The sequence below is a fragment of the Spinacia oleracea genome, chromosome 6 (assembly GCF_020520425.1).
Source record: "Spinacia oleracea cultivar Varoflay chromosome 6, BTI_SOV_V1, whole genome shotgun sequence".
NCBI classification, from domain to species: Eukaryota; Viridiplantae; Streptophyta; class Magnoliopsida; order Caryophyllales; family Amaranthaceae; genus Spinacia; species Spinacia oleracea.
The window spans coordinates 88,822,742-88,849,917 of NC_079492.1; the positions used below are offsets into that span (position 1 = coordinate 88,822,742).

The 27,176-nt window shown below is 40.6% G+C and overlaps 1 protein-coding gene across 1 annotated transcript; it reads right to left on the minus strand.

Annotated features, from left to right (window-relative positions):
- Positions 1–15,799: 15,799 nt before the first annotated feature.
- Positions 15,800–21,088, minus strand: LOC130463345 (uncharacterized). The gene is made up of 2 exons (XM_056832442.1): positions 20,209–21,088; positions 15,800–15,816 (listed from the first exon to the last, which is right to left on the minus strand). Exons 1-2 carry the CDS (start codon positions 21,086–21,088, stop codon positions 15,800–15,802), a joined length of 897 nt encoding a protein of 298 aa, XP_056688420.1.
- Positions 21,089–27,176: the final 6,088 nt, after the last annotated feature.

A 27,176-nucleotide genomic window follows, 5' to 3' on the forward strand; every position in this document is an offset into this window, starting at 1 on the left:
TAAAACTTGCCAATGAACACTGGAATTACAGTAACATAATAATTCTCCCTAAAGCCTATAAAACTATTAGAAAGATCCTAGAAAGCAATAGAAAGGGGAAATACAAGTAAAGGAAGGTTGGATTCTAACATCCTCCCCCACTTAAGTTGTCGACGCCCTCGTCGATTTACAAGAGTTACAAAAGATGAAAGAAAAAGCTCCTATTCTAAACTTGTTGTCTTCTCTGCGCCGTTGGTTGATGGCGGTTGCTGGAGTCTTCTTGAATCTTGTTGTGTCTGGATAGGCTGGTGAATCTTGTGAATCCAAGTCTTCCTTGTTTCTGGTTTCTGGCTCGGAGCGGCTTGGCTTGAGCTTGCGTCTTGCTTCTTGTTTCTGATGCGAGGGGGTATCTGAGATGTCGCCTTTCGGAGTGGCTCCATCACTCGCATTGCAGAAAGGAATCGGCCCTTCTCTTTTGTCTTTGTGGGAGTACCTGTACTTCGAACTAGACAAGCTTGTCCACCTACTACAAGCAAAGAATTCAAGTGAGGCATTACAACTGCTTTGCTGGTGCGGAGGAACTCCAATCCAAGTACAAGGTTGAAGTCGTCCATGTTGACGGCAGTGAAGTTCATTTTTCCTTCCCAGTCTCCCAACTTTGCTTTCACCTGTTCTGCCACACCGAGAATCGGCTTGGCTTTAGAGTTGACGGATTTCATGCTACCGCCTCCTTTCTTGAGCACTAACCCCAATCTTCGGGCTTCTGCTTCGGTCACAAAGTTGTGAGAGGCGCCGGTGTCTACCATGGCTCGAGCATTCCTCCCATTCACAACGAGGTCCACATACATCATGTTCGTGGATTTCTCTCTTGTCTTCGGGGCCTCTTTCCCCATTGCATACATCATATAGACGGAACTCATTCTGCGGGGTTCATCGTCCTCACTGCATGCTTCTTCTTCTGTCTCTTTTGGGGTTTCCTCCACGGACATGTCCGACAACTTTCTCTGTAGGTTGTCGATCTCCCCTTCGTGCTTGCACTCCCACCATTTGTGTGGGCCTCGACATAGCAAACAGTTAAGTCTACTAATGTTTCCCGAGGGCGCGCTGATCTTGGATTCATTTGTTGATAAGGAAGGTGATGACCAGGATTTATGTGAATCTCCTCCCCCATTTCCTTTCTTGAATCCCCCGACTGAGCTGGACGACACCCTTGAGTCACTTCTCGCACTCTTGGGTGAGCTTGGAGTCGGGCTCTCCGAGCTTGTAGGCGTCCCCCTTGTTCCTTCTTCCGAGCAATGACCCTTCCTTGCGGAGTAGTCCATCAACTAATTGCAACAAAAACGGGAAGGAGAATGAGCTCATTTATTTGAAATCAAAATTACGAAAATAAGAACTACAAGAATGCACACTAACTCACTGTCGTAGGAATCACGGTTGCATTTAAGCACATGCAACAAGCTCTTTGAACCCCACAATCGCTCATGAGGGCGAGTGGGATCTCGCAAGGGTTTCCAAAGAGTTCAGCCCATAACTCTCAAAATGAATCAAGGCAAGACCTAAAAAAAATAAAAAAAAAATAAAAAAACCAAGAAAAAGCAAAGAAAAGAGAAGAGAGGAAAAGAGGAGAAAAAAAAAAAGAAAACTACAAAAATCCAAGAACCAAGCTTTTATTATGGAACGAGCACAAAAGGATGCAAATATTCCTAAATCGATAAACGAATGCACGCTAATCGATGTCCAAGGTCGAGTGAAAGATTCAAGTGTAAAGCATAGAGAACTAAGGATTTGCACTCATCTATCCCCCTTCCATCGATCGTACCGCGTCTACTCTCTAGATCCTATTCACCCTCAAAGATAGCTTCTCGAGACGCCGCGAAGGCGCCGGAAAAGACAAGAATTACAAGAGAGGAAAGAAGGCTATTCGACATCTCGTCATGAAAATCCCGCTCCATAAATTTGACCAACTCCTCCCTCCACCGACAATGACTCAACTCAAAAGGGTCAAGAGGGCTTTTATGGTGTAACGTTAGGCTAGGGGTAAGGGCGTGGAATAAATTTGGAATTTGGAGCGCAATCCTAAAGTGAAGCACAAAATGAACTCAACTCAAACAAATAGAACCAAAACAAACGTATACCACTTATTTGGGGCACCCCCAAGCTTATTCAACAAATAAAACCAAACTATACTTCTTTTTGCACTTTTCTTGTTTCATTTTCTCATTTTTTTTGTGTTTCAATTGAAACCTTTTTTTTTTTCTTCTTTTTACCTTGTTTTTCTCTATTTTTTTTTGGCTTTTTCTAAATTTTCAATATATACAACATATTTCCCAAACCTTCTATTCTAACCAACAACCATCATTTCTCATCATTTGCATAAACGTTCAAAACCTCAAAGCACAATTACTCAAGCTTCACTATCACTTCTAAGGGTGAAAATAAAACAAATGCTAATTGGCTTGTAATGAGCTTATAAGAAATGAAGGAAAAAGGCTCAAATGGCTAGCAAGTGGGCAAATGCAAACAAAAATATATGAGCAAAAAAGAAAAATAATGTCCTAATCTAAAAAGAAAAATAGTCACCGAAAGTAATGCCTCTATCGTCCCCTAAAGTAGTTCGGTCGCGGTCTCGGGAAGGAAATAGTCAAATCCTGGATATGGAAAAAGTCAAGCCAATGATCCATGCCACTCAAAAATGTATATACTTGTGTTTGGGCTCAAATGAACATGATCCTCACCAATGGGAGCAAATACTACCCTCTCCGGTTTCAAGTCACTAGAGAGAACGACACCTTCTTACCACAAACCAAGGGTTCAAGACTCATGTTATCCAAAGTTCTAACCAACTACCTTTACACCCAAATCTAGACTCGAACCAAGACATTCAAAACCGTGCATACCTCTACCAATTAGGAATAAAAGCATTCTAACCTACAAGTTCCATTTTTATTATGCCCGAATCAAGAATAAATCCTAAAAAGCTAGAAAAACTTGCCTTGACGAAAAAGAAAAAAGAAAATATTTTTGGATTATTTTGAAGAATTTTGCAAAGAAATAAGAAAGTAAAATGAATCAACGAAAACTAGGCAAGAAATATGCACCAGATCACGCAATCCATCACATAGAAATCATAGTATCAATCCACACAATAAAATCTCAATAAAATCTCCCCCCAAGCTTGCATTAGGCCATGTCCTCAAGGCCTAAAACGAAACAAGGAGAGGCACAACTACCCATCCAACCAATGCCCCACATGATATGCCCGATCCCAAAGAATGCAAGAGAGTTAGAATGATATTACCGGGAATGACGTGGGAGCAAGTCCCGCAAAGAACCGTAATAAAGAACGAACTCACCAATAAGAATAGCCGGGCATGGCAAAGGTGGATGCAAAGAATTCCACGTCAAGATAGCGCAAGGCACTCAAACTCAAAAAGAAAGAAAAAGTTAGTATACAAGGGCAAAATGGCCAAAACCACGGGTTGCCTCCCGAGAAGCGCTTCTTTTACGTCATTAGCTTGACGAATTTTACCTCTAGTAAGTACCCCGACAATGATCGCAATAGTTTGTCAAATGAATTGGCAAACATATCCAAGAGTAACAAGTAGGCAAGAGTCAAATGAGAAGCATGCACAAAGTAAAATGCAACTCTATCCCTATGGGGGGCGGGGTGCCAAGAGTAAGAAAAATCAAAAGGAAAAGTAAGAAGAATAATCAAAAGAAGAAAGAGAAAAAGGAGAAAGAGAAGACTCGTGCTCCTCAACAAACTCTTTTTGGGTGACAAGCAAACTTAAATCCTCAATATTGTTCAAATGTGGCAATTGGGGATGAATCGAAGGGGGAGAATCCTCAAGTGGTGGAGCTCGGAAAAAATAAGGAAGAGAGATGGCAAAGGAAGGATAAATGGCGAGTTTCTTGATTTTGAAAGAGGTTTGAGAGGAAGGAGAAGGAATAATGACTTCGCAAGCAACTCCACTCAACTCACAAGAGATAGAAGAACTCTCAACCAATGACCTTTCAATCAAATTCACATCATCAACTTCATTAATATTCTCGGATTCATCAAAAACCACCAAATTGGGTGCCTCATAGTCAATGACAACCTCAATAGAGCTATCACATCCCAAATGAACCAAATCTTTTTCAAAATCCAATGGGCAATCGTCGATGGGGTGAGAGTCACTTTCGCTCAAGGGAGGGGAGGTGGGAGAAAAAGGAACAACCTCAAAGTTCAACACCTCACCCTTTTCAACATCATTCCCTTCACTAATTCCATCTTCATTCTTAGCATAATATGAATTATAATAATCATCATCATCATCAATAACATTTCAAAACATAAATCGATTAATGGTTCGGTCAATGTCATCGATTTGAGCTTTAGGAGCTTCCGGACAAGATTTTGAAAGTTCACAATGCAAGGAGTTTTGAAAATCGACATGGGGGAAACGGTTGTCATCAACCTCATGAGAATTAACATTAGAAACATGAGAATAATCATTGACATTCATGCAAGGATGCGAAAAATCATGAGAGTAAGCATGAGCGTCAAAATATTGAACTCTAGCAAACCACGAAAAGAAAGGCATAGCATCTCTCCAATGCATGTCTTGAAGCTCTCCATTACAATTGGATTGAAGAATATCAAATGTTTCCCTATTTACACCATTATATATGACATTACAAGTGTCCCAAGCCGTTAAACCATTAAGAGTTCCATGGGTGCGACGATATTCAATCACCGCATTTACTCTATTAAAATACATCCAAAATGGTTCATGAACACCTTGAGGAAATGAGAACACCCTTGACATTTTTTGATTTTTTTTTTGTTTTTTTGTTTTTTTTTGAAAAAAAAGGAAAGAAAATGAACTAGACTAGTGAACTAGAATGAAAAATCAAATAATGATGCCATTCAACGAGAGTGTATCTGTTTTGAGGGAGACTTTGTTAGGTCTTAAAAAGCTTAAAAGCATGCGACATCACAATATCTATAAAGGCTGTTCAACAACACATGAATTAAGCAAAGGCAACTTCTGATGAGAGGTATTGGTTCATACCCCTCATAGAGGTTTATTTTGAATTGGCTAAAACTTGCTAGTGAACACTGGAATTACAGTACATAATAATTCTCCCTAAAGCATAGTAAACTATTAGAAAGGTCCTAGAAAGAAATAGAAAGGGGAAATGCAAGTAAAGGAAGGTTGGATTCTAACACGGAGGCTGGGCCATTGTTGGGGCGGCGCGATAATTGGGACGCACCAACCGAACCCGCGCGGTGGTTGGGTTTTTCTTGAGCAGCGACAGGGGCAGCGGCGCGGGGGTAGCAGTTTCCTCGACCAACGACAAGTTGCGGGGGTAGTCGGGGTACTGATGCATCGCAAGTGCAATGTGTGCGGTTATGATAGTGGTGGTGTGGTGCGGTTTGTGGTGGTGGTGGTGGTAGTGCGATTTCTGGTGGTGGTGGTGGTGATTTACAGCAGGGGAATAAGGCTGAGGTGAGTGGGGAAGAGGAGGGAGGGAATTAATTTTTTTTTTTTGGCAAATAATAATAAGCTTTATTTACCAAGTAATCAGAGTATTAACAAAATCTGAAAACACCAACTGTCCACCAGAAACAACAGAAGCAACAAGCTAACCAACACAAGCTAGCTAAGGCAAACAGAAGCCACTACTGACATCTACAATCAACATTAAACATAATGTTGCTAACAACAGTTTTGACTGGATCAACATGATCCCTAAACACCTTAGAGTTTCTTCGCAACCAGATACAGTAAACTGACTCAATGAAAGCTATACTATACTTGCAAGCCTTCTTTTGTTTACTTCTGCTTTTCTTCACTGCAATTTGTACTTCATCATTCCAAGGCAACACAGTTCTAGTCACACCTAGATAAAGCAGAACCTGTCTCCAAATCTCCTTAGAATAAGAACAAGAGAAGAACAAGTGCTCCAAGCTTTCACTTGCCAACTGACACAGGCCACAAGTACCATCAATATTCAGCTGCCATCTTATCAATCTGTCTTTTGTAGCTAGCCTGTTCTGCACTGCTAGCCACATAATGAAAGTACTCTTTGGACTAGCATGGCTATTACAGATCAATCTCTTCCATCCCACCTGAGCTCCAACTGGATGAAGAAACTTATACATTTTCTGAATTCTAAATTTTCCAGCCTGCACAAACTGATCAACTCCATTGGCCTGCAGAAACACTTCTCTATTATGCCAAATTTTCCTCAAATACCAAGTTAAGCCATTAGGAATTGGCATAGTCCAGAAGTCTCTATGCTGAATGTAATAAGCATGAATCCACCTCACCCATAGCCTATCCTGCTTCAAAGCTAAAGCCCAACAATGCTTCAAAACTGCTGCTTTAGTCCACACAGTTAGGTCTTTAAGATTCCACCCTCCACAACTCTTAGGAAAACATAATTGCTCCCAAGAGATTGAAGCTTTCCTAGATTCTGCATCAGTACCAGACCACAAGAAACATCTACAAATTCTCTGAATTTCTTTCATCACCTTTTTAGGCATAACAAAAATCTGGCACCAGTAAAGTTGGATACCAAAAAGAACAGATTTCACCAGTTGCAACCTGCCTGCATAGGATAGAAATTTAGAAGTCCAGCTCTTGATTCTAGCAACAGTTCTATCAATGAGAGGCTTGCAGTCTGTAAAAGAAAGCTTCCTAGTTGTGAGAGGTACACCCAAGTATCTGAATGGAAAAGACCCCTGAGGAACCCCAATTGAGCTAACAATATTGGAAGCTACATGGTCAGAAACTCCAGCCAAGTAAACTTCACTTTTATGCAAATTAGCCTCCAGTCCAGAAGCCAAGGAAAACTTGGTAAAAGCATCAAAAAGAGCTTTCACAGCACTCTCATCAGCTCTGGAGAACATCAATAAATCATCAGCAAACATCATATGGGTGAGATCCAACTTTTTGCATCTAGGGTGATAAGAGAAGTCAGCATTATCAGCAAGTGCAGCAAGACACCTTGACAGATATTCCATACTCAAAGAAAACAAGTAAGGTGAGATAGGATCACCTTGTCTCAACCCCTTCTTTGCAGGAATTGGTTTTGTGGGACAACCATTTATCAGAATAGAATAAGAAACAGAATAAAGACACTGCATCACCCAATTCACAAACTTCACAGGGAATCCTAGCTCTGACAGCATGGTTTTCAAGAAAGGCCACTCCAAGGAATCATAAGCTTTTTTCAGATCCACCTTAATCATACACCTAGGAGAAATATGTTTTCTAGAATAGCACTTCACCAACTCACAAGCTAGCAAAATATTATCAGAAATAGATCTACCAGGGATGAAGCCAGATTGAGAACAACTTACAACTGTGCCAATAACACTTTGCATTCTAGCAGTAAGTATTTTGGAAATAATTTTGTAAACAACTGAACAGCAAGCAATTGGCCTAAAATCCTTCACACATGAAGCATTCTGTATCTTAGGCACAAGAGTAACTGAAGTGTTGTTCACTTGCTTCAACATCACTCCAGTTCTGAAAAACTCTCTCACTGCTTCATAAACATCTGCTTTCACAATCCCCGAAGCTTTAAGAAAAAACAGACTATTGAAACCATCAAGCCCAGGAGCTTTATTAATATCAATACCTTTGATAGCTGCATCAATTTCTGCATCTGAGATAGGAACCACCAACATTTCTGCATCAGCAGCAGAAAGCTGTTTCCCTTTCCTAACTACCCCAACATCCACACCCATCAAGGAGCTAGCTGCAGTACTGTGAGGGAGTCGAAAAAGCACGAGGCTAATGCGTGACCTCGTCCCTCATGGGTGTGACGATTCTTTTTATTCAATCAAGTGTAATTGGATTTCCTGTGAGTTTACACCCAATTGACTAGTAATATAGGAGTCGCCATTCAGTTTTTAACGACAATGAGAAAAACTGACAAAACCCGGTTATCGTGACATAAAGGGAGTGCAATTATGTTTGACCACGACGGCCGTAGGTTCCCTTGTGATCCCTGGTGTGGGGATCTCTCAACATACACCCGCAAGGTAGAGATTGAGGGTTCGGGGGACTGTAACTACCGAGAGGAGTACTCGCTTGTCGATAACTCTAGAGGCAGGATATCCTTACTAGCTCAGCATAAATAATTGAAGGGACATGCGTTACCTATTAAACTAATCTGAGTTGATTTTAGCAATATGCAACATATAATACTAGATCGATCGCGATTATCTGATTTAAATAGCATTAAGGGACCTAGCATGATAATTCAATTTCCCAAAAATATTATATTTGTTAGGCGTGGCAGAACAATCAGATTTAGTTAGTTTAACAGTTCATAAAAAGGGCAAGGAAAGCAATTAAATCATAGAAAAGGGACACATTACGACGTACCCTTGAGAGGTACGTCACGGTTCTCAGAAAACTAACCACTTTGACTTTGCTATTTCTCCTTTTTATTTAACGAATCTCAAATTATGGGACAGGATAAGTTATGTTCGATTTATGGATCGATTGCGACAGAACGCGTGAACAATTTCGCAGCGTGAGGCTTAGGCTAGGGGTTGGAGTCAATACTCAGAATATGAATTGTGTGTGTTTTCACGTCGAATTTGGGGCTGTATATATAGGGAAGAGTTCGTGGAAAAATAGAATTACAGAGTTCTAATCCACAAAGAATTAGGAAAAAAAACGTACCCTGGTATTTTCAGCGCCCAAGCCTGGGCGCCGAAGATTTCGGCGCCCAGAGCCAGGCGTTGAAAATAGGGCCTGGGCTGTTTTCTTAGTCAGATTCGGATTCCTGAAATCCGTAGTGTTTGAGACTTAATCGAGTCTTTTAGTGCGTATCAATTTCATGACGGAATGCGTCTGGGCCCGTTACGAACTCTAGGCTCGTTAGGATTTTAATTAATACGTAACTCTTATTTCCGAATCATATTAGGAATAGGATTCTCGCAGTTTTCTATCTCATTTAGGACTTATGTTGGAGTGCAACACCTAATTCTGACAGGTTTCTATCTTTTATGACTTGCCACTTTTAGAAGCTACCCTTTACGGCAGTTATTATTTTTAGCAGGTTTCTATAAATAGCAGGTTTCTATAAATAGCAGGTTTTGGGTGAAATGAAAAGGGGAATTGAGATTCGTTATTTTTATAGGAGATGCGTTGTCAAGTGGAGATTTATGTTTTCATCATCGAACCTTTCCCTCTCGGGAATGGGGACAAAAGTAGGTGTCTACAGTTAGCCCCCACTTTGACTGAGTCTTGGAGTAAGACGATGGTCAAAGTACTAGACGGAGTGCGTCACACAAGCCATGGTGTATGTGACCTGTTTCGCGAGGGTCTCACGAGCCCCCGAGTGATAACATTTGACTTAAGGGTCATCACTTGAAATGTCGACATATCCCTCACGTGTCATTGGGATTTGTCAACGGATAGTATAGAATACTCCCTCACTTTGTCATTGGAAGTATCTAAAGAGGCGTAGAAACTCCCTCACTTTGTCGTTGGGAGTAGCTACATATGTTTTCGAAATCAAAGCTATAAAGTGTAATTGGGCCTGGCCAAGCCCAACCACGAGGTAAAAATATTTTTAAAGATTCTCATTTTTAGGGTTAGCTAAACGAGAAAACCCCCTCGTTTTTATGGGACGTAAAACGAAGGAAAATTCAACACATCGTTCTTTTGGAAAAACGGAAAACCAATCTTTTAAATTTTGGAAAAGAGGGAAACTACTCACATTGTTCTTTTTTGGAAAAAACAGAAAACCAATAACTACTCACATCGCTCTTTTTTTGGAAAAAAAACGGAAAACCAAAAGCTACTCACATCGTTTTTGGGAAAAACGGAAAACCAAAGGCTACTCACATCGTTTTTGGGAAAAACGGAAAACCAAAGGCTACTCACATCGTTTTAGGGAAAAACGGAAAACCAAAGGCTACTCACATCGTTTTTGGGAAAAACGGAAAACCAAAAAAGTTATCGCGGCAGCGACTAAGGACCTGCGCGGTTAGTGACGCAGACCCCGCCGGCTAAAGATGGCGAGCCTGTCCGCTAAGGGTGGACACCCCGTCCGATAGAAGTGGACGAATCTGTTTTGAAATTTGTTTGTGTTTATTTTTTTTAAAATAAGGACCTACGTGGTTTGCGCCGTAGACCCCGCCGGCTGAAGATGGCGAGCCTGTTTCATTTCTGACTTTTGAAAATTTCATTTTTGGAAAACTAAGGACCTGCGCGGCTAGTGATGCAGACCCCGCCCGCTGAAGGTGGGTGAGCCCTGTCCGCTAAGGGTGGACATCCCTGAATTCGTTTTTTCCTTGATTTGGAACTTGCGTGGTTCGCGGCGCGATCTTGCCTGATTGAGGTGGGCAAGTCTCTATTTTTTGTTCATTGTGATTTCTTTTTTTTGAGAATTTCTTTTATTTATTCTTGCAAGAGCGAATTCTTTCGAGGGATGCTCGGATTTAGTTGTAACCTGAACGTGGGTTGACAACGGGTTTAGACGGACCTTTGTCTTGCGACCGTCTGCTTTCGTGGTTTTGAGCTAGTCTTTACGGCTCGATTTTTGCCACTACTTGGTCTTTGATCAGAGGACCATGCATAAGTGTCAATGACGACCCTTCTCTGAGGTCGAACCTGCACTTTTTTTTTGAGATATCCAAACATGAGATGGTGTATGGCGTAGTCCGGGAATGTGATTTTGATTGTGCGCTCCTTGTTGGAGTATATTTTTTCGCGAGCCCCCAAGCACTGGGGCTCGTCGGTCGTTTTTCGCATCTTGTAATCATGTTTGGGGTCATGCTCGTATGTGCGAGCGACATTTTATAGTAGTGTGCTACTTTAGCGAAGCTGTGGAGTGCGACTTTAGTTTTCAGGCGACATCCGGTTTTAGCTTGGCCCGGATTAATCCTTTGACAGACAAAAATTTTTTATTTGGAAAACCAACGACTTAACGACACACATTTTTGGTGTTTCGAAGAATGACCATGATATTTAATTTGTTTTTGAAAAGTGTACATAAGCATTTTCTGAGACAAGTCTAAGTTTCGACCAAGTTTTAATGTTTATTTTTTGCTTATTTGGGAGCTAAAGGTGCTTTGGGCTTGATCCTACTTGCAATAGGGCCTCGTGTTTAGCAACACGGTTTTAAGTCCTTTCCTGCTCCGCGTTTTGTGAAATCTGGGCCTTGGGCTGCATTTTCGGTGCCCAAGGCTGGGCGTTAAATATTTCGGCGCCCAGCTTCGAGCGCTGAAAGTCCTTTCCTGGCGAATTTTGACTTTCGGATTTCTTAACGCGTTTCCGAATGGGATCAGGATGTCACTGGGTGCGTTCAGCTATATATAGGGACTAGATACGTCCCTATTTTCCACCACTCTCAATTTATTTCTCCCTTTTTGCTGTGTTTTAATTACTCATTGCTTTTGCCATGTCGATCCCTACTTTCTCACTCCAACGGACTGTTAGGCGTTGGCTACGGGCCCTTACTCCCACAGAAAAGGCTTTGTTAAAAGAATACCACTTAGAGGCACTTTTAGGCTTACAACAAATTAATATTGATTATAACTTTCTGCATGCTGCCCTAAGCTTTTGGGACTCCGATCATCATGTTTTTGCCTTTCGGGGCAACGAAATATGTCCTTTGCCAGATGAATTTGCTGCGATCCTTGGTTATCCTACTAATGTTACCCCTGCCACTCCTGGCACTATTGAAGAGAGTAAAACAACCATAGGGACTTTCCTAGGACTAGATGCTAACATGCTTGCTGAAGTTGTTGTAGGTGATGAGGTTAATTTGGTAAAACTTGTAAAACATCACTTTAGGCCTAGTAAGAATATGACCGAACAGAAATTGAATATTCGAGCCCTTGTATTTTGCTTGTTGAATCATTATTTGCTGTCGAATAACAATGGTGAGTTCGGTGACATAAGGTTGATCCCCTTGATTAGCCAGATGGAAAGTTGCTATTCTATTATGCCGTTGGTTGTTGCCGAGACTTTGCTGAGTGCGGATGAGCTGAAGAAGGATGCCAAATCTGAACATTTTAAAGGAAGACCCCTATTACTGCAGGTAATCGATTTTTCCTTGCGCACGTATACACGTTTTTTTTTTGCGTACACAATGAGTATCAGCGCCCAGGGCTGGGCGCTGGAATTTTCGGCGCCTGGTCTTGGGCGTTGAAACTGCGCACCAGGAACCGTTTTCTTTTATTATTTTTTTGATCGTGCCCGCTTTTTGCAGATTTGGCTCGTGGAACGGCTTAGACTTTTGGAAGCTCCTGCCGATCCTAAACATTATCGCCCTATAGCCTTGGGTAACCGAAAATACTTGCACCAAGGCCAGGACGAGGCCGAATGGACCTCCTTTTTTACTTATGGCATTTGTTCTATTAAGTGGGTGGTACCATGGTGGGGTTTGACCACTATGAAAGGGGGTTCTGATGTATCGGTTTATGTTTCCTTGTTGGGGCTATCTCGTCCCATTTATATTTTCCCTTACCGAGTCATGCGTCAATATGGTTTAAGGCAGACTATCCCCTTTTCTGATACGGTACCACCTAAGGTAGCGGCCTTTTCACAAACACGGGTTCTAGCGTGGGCTAAGTATTATGATGGTCTCCCGCGTTGGGCCGTAGCTACAAATGGCTTTGTGGGTCTTTCTGAAAACTACAAGTTGCGGATGAGCTCCGATGATAAAGATGTGAGGACCGAGGCTCAAAATGGGGAGCCGACTGAGCTTTTGATACCTCGTATTCATGTTAGGTATGAGGGTCCTGATTCTGCCAAACCTCGTACCTATAGTATTAAGACTGTGAAAGCTCGTCACGATCGAAAGCGAAAGGAAGTTCCTCCCCGTTCCAGTTTCAGGCCTAAAAAGATGCCTAACATGAAGGGGCCTGCTGTTGTTAAAAGAAATGCAAGCTCTCGCGGAGATCGTCGCCGGAACAATGTATGGGTTAGGAAGGCTCAGACGCCTGTAGAAACAGTGGATATTCTAGTTGATGATAATAATCCTTCTCCCACCATTGTCTGTGCCCTTGAGGCTGAGTGGGCTATAACTGAGAATGTTTCTGAAGCCTTGGCGTCTTTGGAAGTTAGTGTCCAGGAGCCGATTCTTATGGAGATTGATATTGGGGCAGCGCAGAAGACTGTGGGGGTGGATCCTGCGAACATTGCCCTCTACAAGACTTTATTTGATGATCCCGAAGAACTAGAGTAGTGTAGTTCTTGCTAGGGTGTAGGTGCCCTTTATTTATTTCAGTTGTGTTTGTTTTTATTCTTAGCACTTTGTTTTCCTTCTTATTATTTTTTCAATAAAGGCGTATTTTTATTTTTCATTTTCATTTTCATTTATTTTTGTCTCTCCTCTTTTTTATGTTTTTATATGTCTAACACTTTTTGCGCAAAGAATATGTTTTTTTTTATTGGACCGAATCCTTGGTAAGGATTGCCTACGTATCTTGTCAGAATCAGGTCGCGCGTAGTTCTAGCTAGAATAAGTTCTGGGATGCCAGATTTTAATAGATACGCCCTGAGGTGGTAGCATATTACTTAACCGATCAAACGAGTGAAGTATTATCATTATTTTCGTCTGCCGTTTTTTTTGCCGTAAGTCGCGTAAAAAATGAAATTCGACTATGTTTTGTATGGCTATATTTTTTTGGTGAGCCTATTTGGATACGTGTTGTACCCCCCAAGTGTTCGTTATTTTTCCGTTGTGTGCGGATAAAATGACGAGCACTTCTGAAAAGAAAATTTTTGGCAGACAGAGAGTTTCAACGCCCAGGCTGGGGCGTCAAAGATTTCGGCGCCCAGCCCTGGGCGCTGAAAATGACTTGGGCGGTCAATTTTTGACGCTTTGCTTCACATGTTCTTGCTTTTATTTCTTTTTTTGTGCCTTGATTTTTTTTCTCGTATTTAAAGTCAATTTTGAGGCTATGTTGGAGGCTTTTTTGGCTGTTAGCGTGAAATGCATTTTTGTTCGGATTAATTTTTTCTATTCGTGACTCGAAACAGTTTTGAAAATGGAGTTAGGGTGCGGAAGTTATGAAGATCCTTGTGTAGGCTTTTGAGGTGGGTTGAGGTGCGTGTCGTTTTTGGAGGATTGGTGGGGGTTATATTTTATTAATTCCCCTTTTAAGCAACATTTGCTTTCGTTTTGGATTTTGATTTCCTTTGACTTCTTTGGGTTGTATGGGTTGATTTTTATGGTTACACTGGTTGACTTTTATGTTTTGGGGATATGAATGGGATGGTGCGGTTTATTTTGTGGGTTTCGGGAATTGGCTCCCATGGCACTATTTCAAAACCGAGTGGGCTTTGTTTGTTGGGCCTAGAGTGGGCCTCCTCTTTATTTTTGTATTTTGCAAGTACATTTGGTGCTTTATTTAGTGTTAGAAAAAAAAATTTAGGAGAAATATTACGCCTTTATTGATTCGGAAAGTAAGGAAAACACACTGAAATAAAACTGACCTATATTCTAAGGGGCCTTAGGACCATCTAAAGTCTCTATTATTTTTTTCTACCAATCTAAAGAACTACTAGACGCTTTTTACTAATGGTGCTCTATGTGGCTCAAGCCTAGGGTTTAGTCTCATAAAACTTCGGTCCTTCACCGGTACTCATCTTGAATTCCATTCCTTTTGCATTGACCCACTGATATGTCTTCACCCATCCGTTCTCGACCTCTTCTAGTGTTGATGCAGGAGAGATTAACCGGGTTGGATCGAAACCTTCATCTTGTAAAGCTAGGGTAGTCATCACAGTCTCGTTCTCCATAGGCCTCGATTCGTTAAACAATGTCCATAGAGCCTGGTTGTCCAATATTTCAGCTGTTTTAGTCTTGGTGAGGTGGGGTGCCTCATCCAAGGTGTGGCAGTCATGGAAAATTTCAAATCCGGGTTTTAGCAAGCCATCCTGAACGAAGGGTTCAGGGAAATCACAGCATGGGTGTTCTTCTCCTTCCCGAACGAACATCCCGTTAAGGGTTCTTTGATACGGGGGAAGGAGGGTGGTTTACTTGGCTTTGTTAAGGCGTAGCCCAGACAGGCGGTCAGCAATATCTTCCTCCGTTGGTTCATAGCCTAAGCCAAAGGGAGTAGATTTGTTGGGTAAAGGATGGAATGTGCATTCCTTCTTCCTTATGCCCAATGGGGTTCCTGGGAAATAACCTTGAGCTAGCATCATTCTAGGGATGACCCGGGATGCATGCGGGTCTAGGAATGCTGGATCATAGTCTTCAATGAACTGGATTGTTTCTTCCATTTGAAACCCATAAAGGTTGTCTGCAGTTTCGGCCGTTCCAACCATAGTACAACTGATGTCGAGAGGAGGGGCGCGGATTTCTAGTATTACCCCGTTATGGTTAAGTTTAACCATTTGGTGCAGGGTAGAAGCCACACCTCCTAAGTCATGGAGCCAAGGTCGCCCCAATAGGAGGTTGAAAGTGGGCTTGATGTCAATTATTTGAAACTCCGTGGTGCGTGCCACATGCCCGGTTTATATGGTAAGGTTGATTTATCCCAACACAGGCCTTCGAGAGTTATCATAGGCTCGTACCCCTTGTGTGGAGGTTTGGACGTCATCGCTTCCTAGTCCCAGGCAATGGGCGGTTCGCAACGGGCAAACGTTAACCGCCGAACCGTTATCAACGAGTCGCTAGGGGGATGTTTTGCCCTTTGCATCCAATTACTAGATAGAGGGCTTTGTTATGGGCACCCCCCTCCCTGGGTAAATCTTTGTCAGTGAAAACTATGGTCTTTTCTCCAGCATCTCTCGTGACGTGGTTAACCAATGAGTCAGGTGTGATATCTGTAGGCACTGAGATGAGGTCAAGTGAGCGAATAAGCTTTTCGCAATGTTATTTTGAGGTACACATGAGATCCCAGATGGTAATTTCAGCCTTGGTTCTTTTCAATTGTTTCAAAAGAGGATTTTCAATGACTTCTGTGACGGTGGTGTGCCGTCCATTCTCAGGAGCTTGTCTGACTGGGATATCGTCCATAGGAGGTGGGCGAATGTCAGGCTGGTATATTCTTCCTGATCTGGTGAGGTTATCGACTTCGGGTTCTTGAGTGGTGGTATCAATGAGAGCATACCCGGGCCAAGTTTCAGTAAAGAGGTCCTGGCCCGACACTTGAGATAGGTAGATATCTTCAGCATCATCATCCCACACACCGCACACTTCTCTCTCGATTCGATCCATAGGGACCACAGCGAGTGGTACACCTTGAGGTGTAATGTACACCGTAGGGTCGAAGTTCTCATTTTCTGGTTGGTCGAGAGAGATGTGACAAGAGCCGAGTGGGCTCTTGTTGTTGTTGGGTTTGCCAACGTTAGAAAGAGGTATCACTTCATCCTCTATCATGTCCTGGATGGTATTCTTTAGGTTCTAGCAGTTTTCAGTGTCATGCCCATTTCCTTGATGGAATTTGCAGTAAGTACCTTCGACCCAATATTTGCTTTTGACAGGAGGGTCACGGGTGGGGCGTATAGGTCTCAACTTTCCTTGATTGGTTAATATTTCAAAGGCTTGTACCAAAGTCGACCCGAGTGGGGCAAACTTTCGGTCTCGGACCCATCTTCCAGGGCTTCTTCGGGCAGGAGTCTCTTCTACAGCATGGACTTCTTGGGCTTGGGATGTGTTACCCCGATTATAGGTGTTGTTTTTATATGTGGGTTTTCTTTGTATGGTTTTGGCGAGGTCGTCCTCGATCTTTATTCCCACATCATAAACTCTTTTGAAAGTGTCAAGTCCTAGGTACCTAAGGTGTTGTCTGTAAGCCAGGTCCAGGTTGTCAATGAATTTTTGGACCAATTCTGTTTCGGGAGGCCTATTGATTAGCTGGGCCGCCTGGTCCCTCCATCTAGAAAAGTAGGTTGTGAAACCCTCATTTTTCTTTTGGAAGAGAACTTCCAGCTCGCGCATGGTGACTTGAAAATCCATGTTCGACGAGTATTGCTTGATGAAGACATTGACAAAGTCTTCCCAAGTGGGGAAGAGCTTAGGGTCCTGGTGATAGTACCATTTGAGTGGCACAGGTTCCAAGGACAAAGGAAAGGCAGGTAAATACATGGACTTGTCCACGCCTTTCAAGTTCATGGCATTCACAAAGCTCAGTAGATGATCAAGGGGGTTGTCCGTGGCCTTGAACTTTGGTAAGTCAGATGAACTGAACTTTTCTGGTAGTTTGCCAGGAAAAGGTTCAGGATCGAGGGAGAAGTATTTGCTCCCCATGGTTTGCTGTAGGACCATTTTTTCAATCCTCTTCTCGTTATCGATGTCATTTTTGGCTTGCGCAGCCGCTAAAGCTTCATTTTCCATTTTCAATTGGCCCATCAGTTGGGTCATTTGGACCATCTGGTCTCGCAAATCTTCGATGGACATGTTTGAAGGTGCGAATCGAGGTTGGGGAAGCGGAGATCCTTGAAATGAGGGACGACGGACGGAGCTTGGAGTCACTAAACCTGATGTTGGCGATGTATCTTCGAGACGCACTAACCGTTGATTCCCTGATCGGCACCAAGTGGCAGGACCAGTCCTAGGCATAAGATAAGCTAAAGTTTAGGTTCCCAAAGTTTCAAGCATTACTTAGTCTAGACTTCGACTCTCTCTATTAGTTTTTCACTCTTTCTTTTGTTGGTACACTTTTTAGTTTTTTTCTTTTGGTCATTCTTTGGATTTTCGAAACACTTGCCCGTGTGACATTCATAATTGTTAGCATGTTCGGTTTTTTAGTGCCGAGCATTGTCGTCATAGGAGGCCTAACAACGACGCAAAGAGTTATTAATTTTTTACGAGTCGCTTTTGAAATCGAGTGCTTTTCTTACGCCCTCGTAGCAATTCTTTTTACGAACATTTTTTGTGCTACGTATTTTCCTTTTGCGCGGGCACCGAGGCTGCTGCGCCTGACCAGAAGGCCAAGCAGCAACTTCAGCGCCCAGCGTGGGGCGTGAGAAATTCTGGCGCCCAGTCAGGGGCGTTGAAAATGCGTCCCTGGCTGGTTCTCGTTTTCTGTTTGCGTCTATTTCTGTTTATGCGACTTCGATTTGCGTGCTTGCCTAATAACGTCCTTTACGCGTTGCAGCGTTTGTGGGATTCGTTACAGGCCATCCCGAGCGTCGCTTATTTTTGTGGCGATCATTCGTGTTTGCGGAACACGTATTTCGGTATAACTCTTTGGCAAATTAGTCTATGAATGTTTGGGCAATTTTTAAGGTCGTTGGTTTTCTAGGATAGTTTGTCACACACAATCACATATTTCGCTACACATAACTAACATTCATCATGAGGCGATAATAACATGTCATGTAGTTTATGATAGGCTTCTATGGGTAGTTATTTGCGCCTGGCTTGGTACCGCTTCTATCGTAGATCCAACACATGCCCCGGTCGAGGTAGTGTCTTCAACAGACGAATTTCGCTCAAGAGGCCAACCCTGCAAGTGCAAGCCAAGGGGGCATGCAGGCGAGAGGGACCTAATGAGCGAGCGATTGGGTTCGGGATAAGGTGTACTACCTGCACAAGTACCGAGTGGGCAACATGCGCGGCGTATGCACTTCCCTATTGGCGAAAAAAGGTATCCTTAGTCCCAAGTCCCGAGGGAGCCGAGATTCGTTATGCTGTTCTTCCCGTTCACATTAATATGCTGATTTTCAGGTCATCCCAACTTGATGGGGAAATAAACGCGGGGTAGGATCGTTTCACCCTTCGGCTATTTTGATTACCTACAAGCACGAGTATTTCCTTCACTATCCCCAGTGGAGTCGCCACTGTGAGGGGGTCGAAAAAGCACGAGGCTAATATGTGACCTCGTCCCTCGTGGGTGTGACGATTCTTTTTATTCAATCAAGTGTAATTGGATTTCCTGTGAGTTTACACCCAATTGACTAGTAATATAGGAGTCGCCTTCAGTTTTTAACGACAATGAGAAAAACTGACAAAACCCGGTTATCGTGACATAAAGGGAGTGCAATTATGTTTGACCACGATGGTCGTAGGTTCCCTTGTGATCCCTGGTGTGGTGATCTCTCAACATACACCCGCAAGGTAAAAATTGAGGGTTCGGGGGACTGTAACTACCGAGAGGAGTAATCGCTCGTCGATAACTCCAGAGGCAGGATATCCTTACTAGCTCAGCATAAATAATTAAAGGGACATGCGTTAACTATTAAACTAATCTGAGTTGATTTTAGCAATATGCAACATATAATACTAGATCGATCGCGATTATCTGATTTAAATAGCATTAAGGGACCTAGCATGATAATCCAATTTCCCAAAAATATTATATTTGTTAGGCGTGGCAGAACAATCAGATTTAGTTAGTTTAACAGTTCATAAAAAGGGCGAGGAAAGCAATTAAATCATAGAAAAGGGACACATTACGACGTACCCTTGAGAGGTACGTCACGGTTCTCAGAAAACTAACCACTTTGACTTTGCTATTTCTCCTTTTTATTTAACGAATCTCAAATTATGGGACAGGATACGTTATGTTCGATTTATGGATCGATTGCGACAGAACGCGTGAACAATTTAGCAGCGTGAGGCTTAGGCTAGGGGTTGGAGTCAATACTCAGAATATGAATTGTGTGTGTTTTCACGTCGAATTTGGGGCTGTATTTATAGGGAAGAGTTCGTGGAAAAATAGAATTGCAGAGTTCTAATCCACAAAGAATTAGGAAAAAACACGTACCCTGGTATTTTCAGCACCAAGGCCTGGGCGCCGAAGATTTCGGCGCCCAGAGCCAGGCGTTGAAAATAGGGTCTGGGCTGTTTTCTTAGTCAGATTCGGATTCCTGAAATCCGTAGTGTTTGAGACTTAATCGAGTCTTTTAGTGCGTATCAATTTCATGACGGAATGCGTCTGGGCCCGTTACGAACTCTAGGCTCGTTAGGATTTTAATTAATACGTAATTCACATTTCCGAATCATATTAGGAATAGGATTCTCGCAGTTTTCTATCTCATTTAGGACTTATGTTGGAGTGCAACACCTAATTCTGACAGGTTTCTATCTTTTATGACTTGCCACTTTTAGAAGCTACCCTTTACGACAGTTACTATTTTTAGCAGGTTTCCATAAATAGCAGGTTTCTATAAATAGCAGGTTTCGGGTGAAATGAAAAGGGGAATTGAGATTCGTTATTTTTATAGGGGATGCGTTGTCAAGTGGAGATTTATGTTTTCATCATCGAACCTTTCCCTTTCGGGAATGGGGACAAAAGTAGGTGTCTACAAGTATCAATCAATTGCTTATAGAAGGAGCTAACTTCCTCCTGATTTTCCTGAGTAGTGCTTAGCTTCTTTCCAGAATAATCATACAAGATATCAATGCTATTCCTAGCTATCCTCTCCTTCATTGCACTAAAAAAGAATTTAGAATTAGAATCTCCTACTTGCAGCCACTGAATTCTTGCTTTATGTCTATATGCACTTTCCTGAATATGCAATAACTTCTTAAGAGTCTCACTACACTCCCTCTCACTTTGTTGCACATTACTATCAGTAGGGCAAGCTGCTAACTGAGTCTGAATTTGACCCAAATCAGCCCTTAACCCCTCAATTCTCTCATCAAGCTTAGCAAAATCTTTGTGATGAAGCTCCTTCAATCCTTGCTTTACTGCTTTAAGCTTAGTCCATACCTTCAACATGGAACCACTCCTTGGACAGGACACATCCCATCCCTTTTTAACCACATCAAGAAATTGAGCATGGTCTGCCATATAGTTAAAAAATTTAAAGGGTCTACTCCCTCCTCCCAGGTGAATATTACAAGACATAACTAGAGGGGAGTGATCAGAGATTCCTGGAGGCAAGTAATCCACCACATCATCAACAAATGTAGCATGCCACAATGCATTGGCAATAGCTCTATCTATTCTGGAACAAATTCTCAAATTACCTTGTCCCTTATTGCTCCAAGAGTAGTAACTCCCACAACTTTTAAGCTCAGCCAACCCTGCAGCATCCATACAGCTATCAAAGTCTTTAGTTTCTCCCTCAGTAACTGCATTTCCATTTACCCTATCAGCAGCTAATAAAACTGCATTGAAATCTCCCATGACTAGCCAAGGACAAGTAACAGTACTACTGAAGGTAGTAATCTCTCTCCACATAGGTCTTCTAGTATCAACAGAGTGTAAACCATACACAGCTGAAAAGAAAGCACTAAACAGGCCATTCTTTGTAGCAACATTACAGTGAACGAGGGGATTAAATTTTTTTAGGGGTAATAGTGTACTTTTACCTTTGAAATGGGGGCGTTTTTAGCGAAATAGGACGTCGAATAAAAACCCCCCAAAATTACGCTTTTTGTTTTGGCTATTACAACGTATATCAAAATGGAAAATATTACGTTTTATTAGTCACGGGCCTAGAGTTGAGAGTGAAGTACCAACACTAAGTTTTTTTTTCTTGCGAAGTTCAGGTTCCTTCACCAAATTTGACTGTGGTTGCAATTCGATCATTTTTATGTTCCCTTTACTGTTGCATGACTAGTGTTGATGAAAATCTTTGGAAGATTGGAAGAAACTCTAACTTACGAAGGAAGAGACATAGGCCAGGTACAGTAAAGGGAACATAAAAATGATTTTATGAGTTTTAGTTACATGTTTCCGAGTTTTAGCTAACATTATTTCTAAGTTTTAGCTATGATTTCAGAAGTTTTATCAATGATTTTATGAGTTCAAGTTGGGATTTCTAAGTTTTAGTTAAGATTTTATGAGTTTTAATTACGTGCTTTGAAATTTAGTTAAGATTTTATGAGTTTTAGTTACGTGTTTATGAGTTTAGTTAAGATGTGCGTTTTAGTTAAGATTTCTGAGTTTTAGTTATGATTTCAGAAGTTTTAGTTAAGAATTCATGAGTTTTTTTTATGATTTTATGAGGTTAAGAATTTCGTGATTTAGTTCAGAATTCTTGTAGTTATGATAATCTTTTAAGTTATTCATCGTTTTAGTTAAGAATTATTGTTTTTAAGTTATACTTTTGTTATATTTAGTTATGAAATACTCCCTCCGTCCCATAATATAGTGCCCGTTGACCAATCACGGTTATTAAGGTAAAGGATAGCATTATAATAAAACAATAATTATTTTTACTTTCAAGATAAAGTACATGTTAGGTGGCTTTTATGGAGAGAGAAATTAGAGATTAAAAGTGTGTACATAATAAATGGGCCTCAAAAAAACAAAAAGTAAGCACATGAGTTGAATAAAAGTCAAAAAGTACAATTTTCAAAGTAAAAATTCTCCCTTTTTTAGGACAATATACAATTAGTGCATGAGGGTATTATGGGTAAAAATTAATGGTTTAAAATAGAAATATGCACAACATTTAGGGACACTATTTAGGAAAACAGGCACTATATTTTGGGACGGGGGGAGTATCATGATTTAGCTTCATTTTTGTTGCATTTAAGCTATATTTTTTCATTTTCGTTATATTTTGTTATATTTAGTTAAGAATAGTATCGTTTTAGTTAAGAATAATTTAGGTTTAGTTACGATAATTTTTTTTTGTTAAAATTAGATTTGTATTAGTTAAGAATTATTTTGTTAAATTAATTTTGTTTTAGTTAAGAATAATTATGTTTGAGTTAAGATTACATCTGTTTTATTTAAAATTATTTCGTTTTAGTTAAGAATAACTTATTTTTAGTTAAAATTATTATATTTGTTTTAGTTAAGATTAAAATTACCAGGTTTAGTTATGATTTGAGTTTTAGTAAAGATTATCCGAGTTTAAATTAATATGTATGAGTTTTAGTTTTGTGTTTATGAGCTTCCAGTTTCCGAGTTTTAGTTAATATTGTGTGAGTTTTAGTTATGATTAAATTTGTTTTAGTTAACATTAAATTTCTAAGGCGTACTAGTATTTTCTGAATTTAGTTACTCCATATTTCTCACATTCTTTTTACACTTACCTTTACACAAAATTTTAGGTGATAAATGGTTGTTTGGTTATCAATTGTTATTTTATTGAAAAAGTAGATGTGATAGAAGTTAGTGGGATATTTTTTTTTTTTTTATTTGAATGACAGAGGGTGTGAGGACCAAACTTTTGTCACTGGGATGAGAGACACAATATAATAATTGTGGGATCATTCCCAATTTGGAAGTGTAACACGTAATGTGGGAAGGATGAAAAAAGAGAGTGTAACAAGTAATGTGAGACGGAGAGAGTAAGATGTTACGATAGAATTACGGAAGTAATTCTATTGAGAGACATATTCTAGTATTAGAGTTTCATTAGTATACTACTTCCTAAATACGTGTTTGTGTAGAATTAGGAAAGTATATTGTATTACATATATTGGGGTCAGTTAATGAGAATATATGAATTGAGATTATTTCACAATATTTGTCATGGTATCATGAGCCTAGGTTAAAAACCCTAATATTTTTTATCGCACGAGAAAAATATTGTGAATTTGTGAGGAGCAGTCAATTGGATTTCTGGATTTGCGCCATTAATTTCATAAGCAATGGCCAAGGATGATGAGATACCCAAGCCAGAAGCCCCGGTCAACCTTGACTACTACCTAGGATCGAGTGATGTTCCGGGAGTTGTGATTACGCCGGTGAAATTACGAGGTGCTTTGAACTATGATGAGTGGGCTAAGGCCGTGAGACGTTCGATGATATCCAAGTTCAAATTCGAATTTCTTGATGGCTCTATTAGTGAACCTACGACAGATGCTAACAAGTTAAAGCATTGGATAACTATTAACTCCATGTTGGTGTCTTGGATCACTAATACGGTGGAAGACAATTTGAGATCCACACTTGAAGATTTTGACATTTCGAGTGAACTATGGGTGCACTTACGAACGCGGTTTTGCGTTGTGAGTGGGTCTGTCGTATCAAGAATGCACCGAGTAATTTCAAACAGATCGCGATAGACACAATTTCATAGTACTATGCAAGATTGTCGAAGGTGTGGAAGGAGTTCGTGCAATTTGCGCGTGTGCCGAAGTGTTCTTGTGGTGGTTGCAAGTGCAACATTGTTGGCCAGAAGATCATTTACATTATTCTCTTATTGATCTTGACACTCCATATGAGGCCATAAGAGCACAAGTGTTGGCTCAACAACCTTTGCCTTCTATCGAGGAGGCATACCAGTCGGTGACTAATACCGAGAGTTTGCGCATAAATAATGCTGGCACACAAGATGGCGTGATAGAATTTAAGGTTGAGGCCAGAGGGAAGCAGAGATATGTGGACAACAAAGAGTTGTTTTGTACTCATTGTAATAGGTCACTATAATTCCACATGCTATCAGTTGGTGGGTTTTCCTAAATGGTGGACGACAGGTGAAAAGGGGTGGGGGACGGAACAACAACAACTCTGTCAAAGAGTTCGCTGGAACTTATCGAGCTAATCAGGTGAATGGGCAGTCCCAAATGCAACTATCAAGGCTAAAGATATTGAGGGATTGGCAGGAGTATCCAAGGAACAGGTGCAACAAATACTTGATGTTTTATCCTCCAAACACAAACTGCAAGGTAACGATAATTTTCGTTGGATAATCGACACATGAACTACTAATCATGTTACATGTGAATTGTCTATTTTGAGTAACATCTGCATAGTTTAAAATCGGGCAGTTGGTTTATCGGATGGGAACTTTGTTAACTTGGCTCAGTAATATTGGAGGGTGGTCTAGTCTTGGAAAATGTCTTATTTGTACCCCAATTAGATTGTCATTTATTGTCTGTTACTCAGTTAAGCGATGAAAAACATTGTTCTATTGGATGCTTAGAATCACTGGTGTCTTTTCCCGAGGAAACTATGGATCTTCCCTCGTCATTAACTTCCTTGCGGATTGGTGAACTATATAACCTGAAATACCTGTTTATTGGAGGCATCCCAAACCTAATTTCCCTTACCATTCAGAACTCCCCCAAGCTCACATTATCTCCAGATACCGGTCTTCCGCAATCACTTCTGCAGATCCACATATTTACATGTTGTAGCCTTAAACAACAATTTCTAGGAGAGAAATCCCGAATGTGGGAAATGTTGTCTTGCATCCCTTGTATTGTTATGGATAATATGCTGTACAGTCCATCTATACTTTAGAGTTTAGAGGATGACTTCATTGTGTTTTCCTTCCCATGTAGTAACAGCATAGAGAATTGCAAGCACATGTATCAAGAATTTTGATGATTCACTAATGGACTCCGCCTAGTCTCTGTTTTGCATTACATTTTGGTACTTATGTATCTATTCTAATCTGCATTTCTCACTTGTCATGACTCATAGTGTTCAACAAATGGTTATTGTGTCGTTTGGCCGTTATTGCAGGCTTTTAGTGTTGTATCAGTACAGATGATCAAGGCTGATTTGTCATTTTCAATAATGTGAATATAATTCTGTTGTTTCATATATCACACTCTTTTTCTACTATTTGTTAATGGATATTTAAAATGTTAACATTTATAGTTTATTTGTGAATATTTCTTTCATCAAGTTGCAATGTTGCAATGTTGCATGCTGAAGCTGTTTCAGTTACAACATGCATTTATCAAATCTTTAAGGAAATTATTTGGTCTCTGAGGTTTATTTTGCTTGTAGATTAAATTGCAGTCATTACAGTTTGGATGGAAGGAATTTGGTGAATCTATTTCGCGTCTCCTCCGTGATGAGATATATTGCAAGGCTACTAGACAAATTTTATGGAAACTGGATTCACAGATTTGTAAGTTCTATGTATTCGCTAATTTAACCTGCATATTAACCGATTGTAAGATTTTCATTGTACATCTCTTCATATGCATCCTTAATTTCAATAAGATCACAGATTAAGATCATGTAGATGATGATAGTAATGAATGTGGTGGATCTTGCCCAATATAAATGCAAGGGGCCGAGGTTTGAAACTTCAAATCTCTTGTTTAATACAAGTGCACTCAATCAACGCATCGCATAGTAACAGGTACGGACTAAAGCTTTTTACACTAATCTAAAAACGAGGAATAACACATCGTTTAAGGCTCTGATAATGCACTGTATTCAGGATGTCTGAAAATGAATCTTCTTGTTTTTCCTTCCCTGCTTAGTATCTTTTTCTTAGATTAGGTTGTTGGAGCCTAACTTTCTATATAAGCTGTTTTCGCTCCCAACTCTCAACTAATGAACCAAAATAGGAATTATTAACTGTAACACCCTAATAATTCCTTGCTTTTATAAAACCATTTTCCAACTTAAAATAAAGGAATTACTAAAGCATTACCGCCACCGTGATAACGGTTAAGGCTATTACCAGAATTACGCAGCGGAATTAAATGTCAACTAACCTTTTAAAAACCATAATTAATGAAATATTGAGGCCTCCTACAATTTGGAACCATAATGGCCCAAAAACCAAAGTATAAAAAGTTCAACAATTTCAAACGTAATTAAAGTGTTAAAAAATAGTTTTAAAGAACGAAAGCATGCAACTCTCTCAATCATCCCAAGCCACATGATTTCGATCGTACTTGATCTACCAACCTGCTATATGATTCTACTCCCCAACAATGCAAATGCAAATGATGGATCATCATAGAGTCATTAAGGCAAAGGCCATGACCAGAAACACACAAAGCACATAGTCAGCAAAAGCTGAGTACTTGCAAGCATAGAGTAAATGAAACTAAAACATGCATCACTCACTAAGTACTAATCACATGCAAAAGCCATATAATAATTAACAGACAATCATGAGATACAAGACTCGACTCTTGACTCGACTCTTGACTCACAATTTAATTAGAATAAGCTTCGAACGGGCCAAAAGAATATTCCATAAAGGAAAGGTGATGGGAGCCAACCATACACCAAAGAATAAATAATAAAATCGGGCCATACCGAGTGTCGGGCCATACCGACGGAATTCCTGCGCATAATATAAATGAAACAACTTCTTGTATCATTAGTAGGAGTACGAGCTTTCCGGCAAGACTCCCCCCATTGTTCATACTCAAGGTATATACGTTCCAAGAGTTTTGAAGCTTGTTCCGGTTGCACTTTACGTTTATTAATATTTTAATAAAGGCGAACTCAAGACTCGACAACATGCATACATACAATTAATAAACAACAACCAAAACAATCTTATTTTAATTGCTTTAGGACTTGTGATCAACCAAGCAGACACTTGTGATATTACTACCATGTTCCTCCTCACCAAAGTGAGACTCCACATCATGCACATTAGCAT

Excerpts from the sequence above, each read along its gene's own strand:
- LOC130463345 (XM_056832442.1), bottom strand. The coding sequence starts at position 21,088 with ATGTGGAGAGAGATTACTACCTTCAGTAGTACTGTTACTTGTCCTTGG.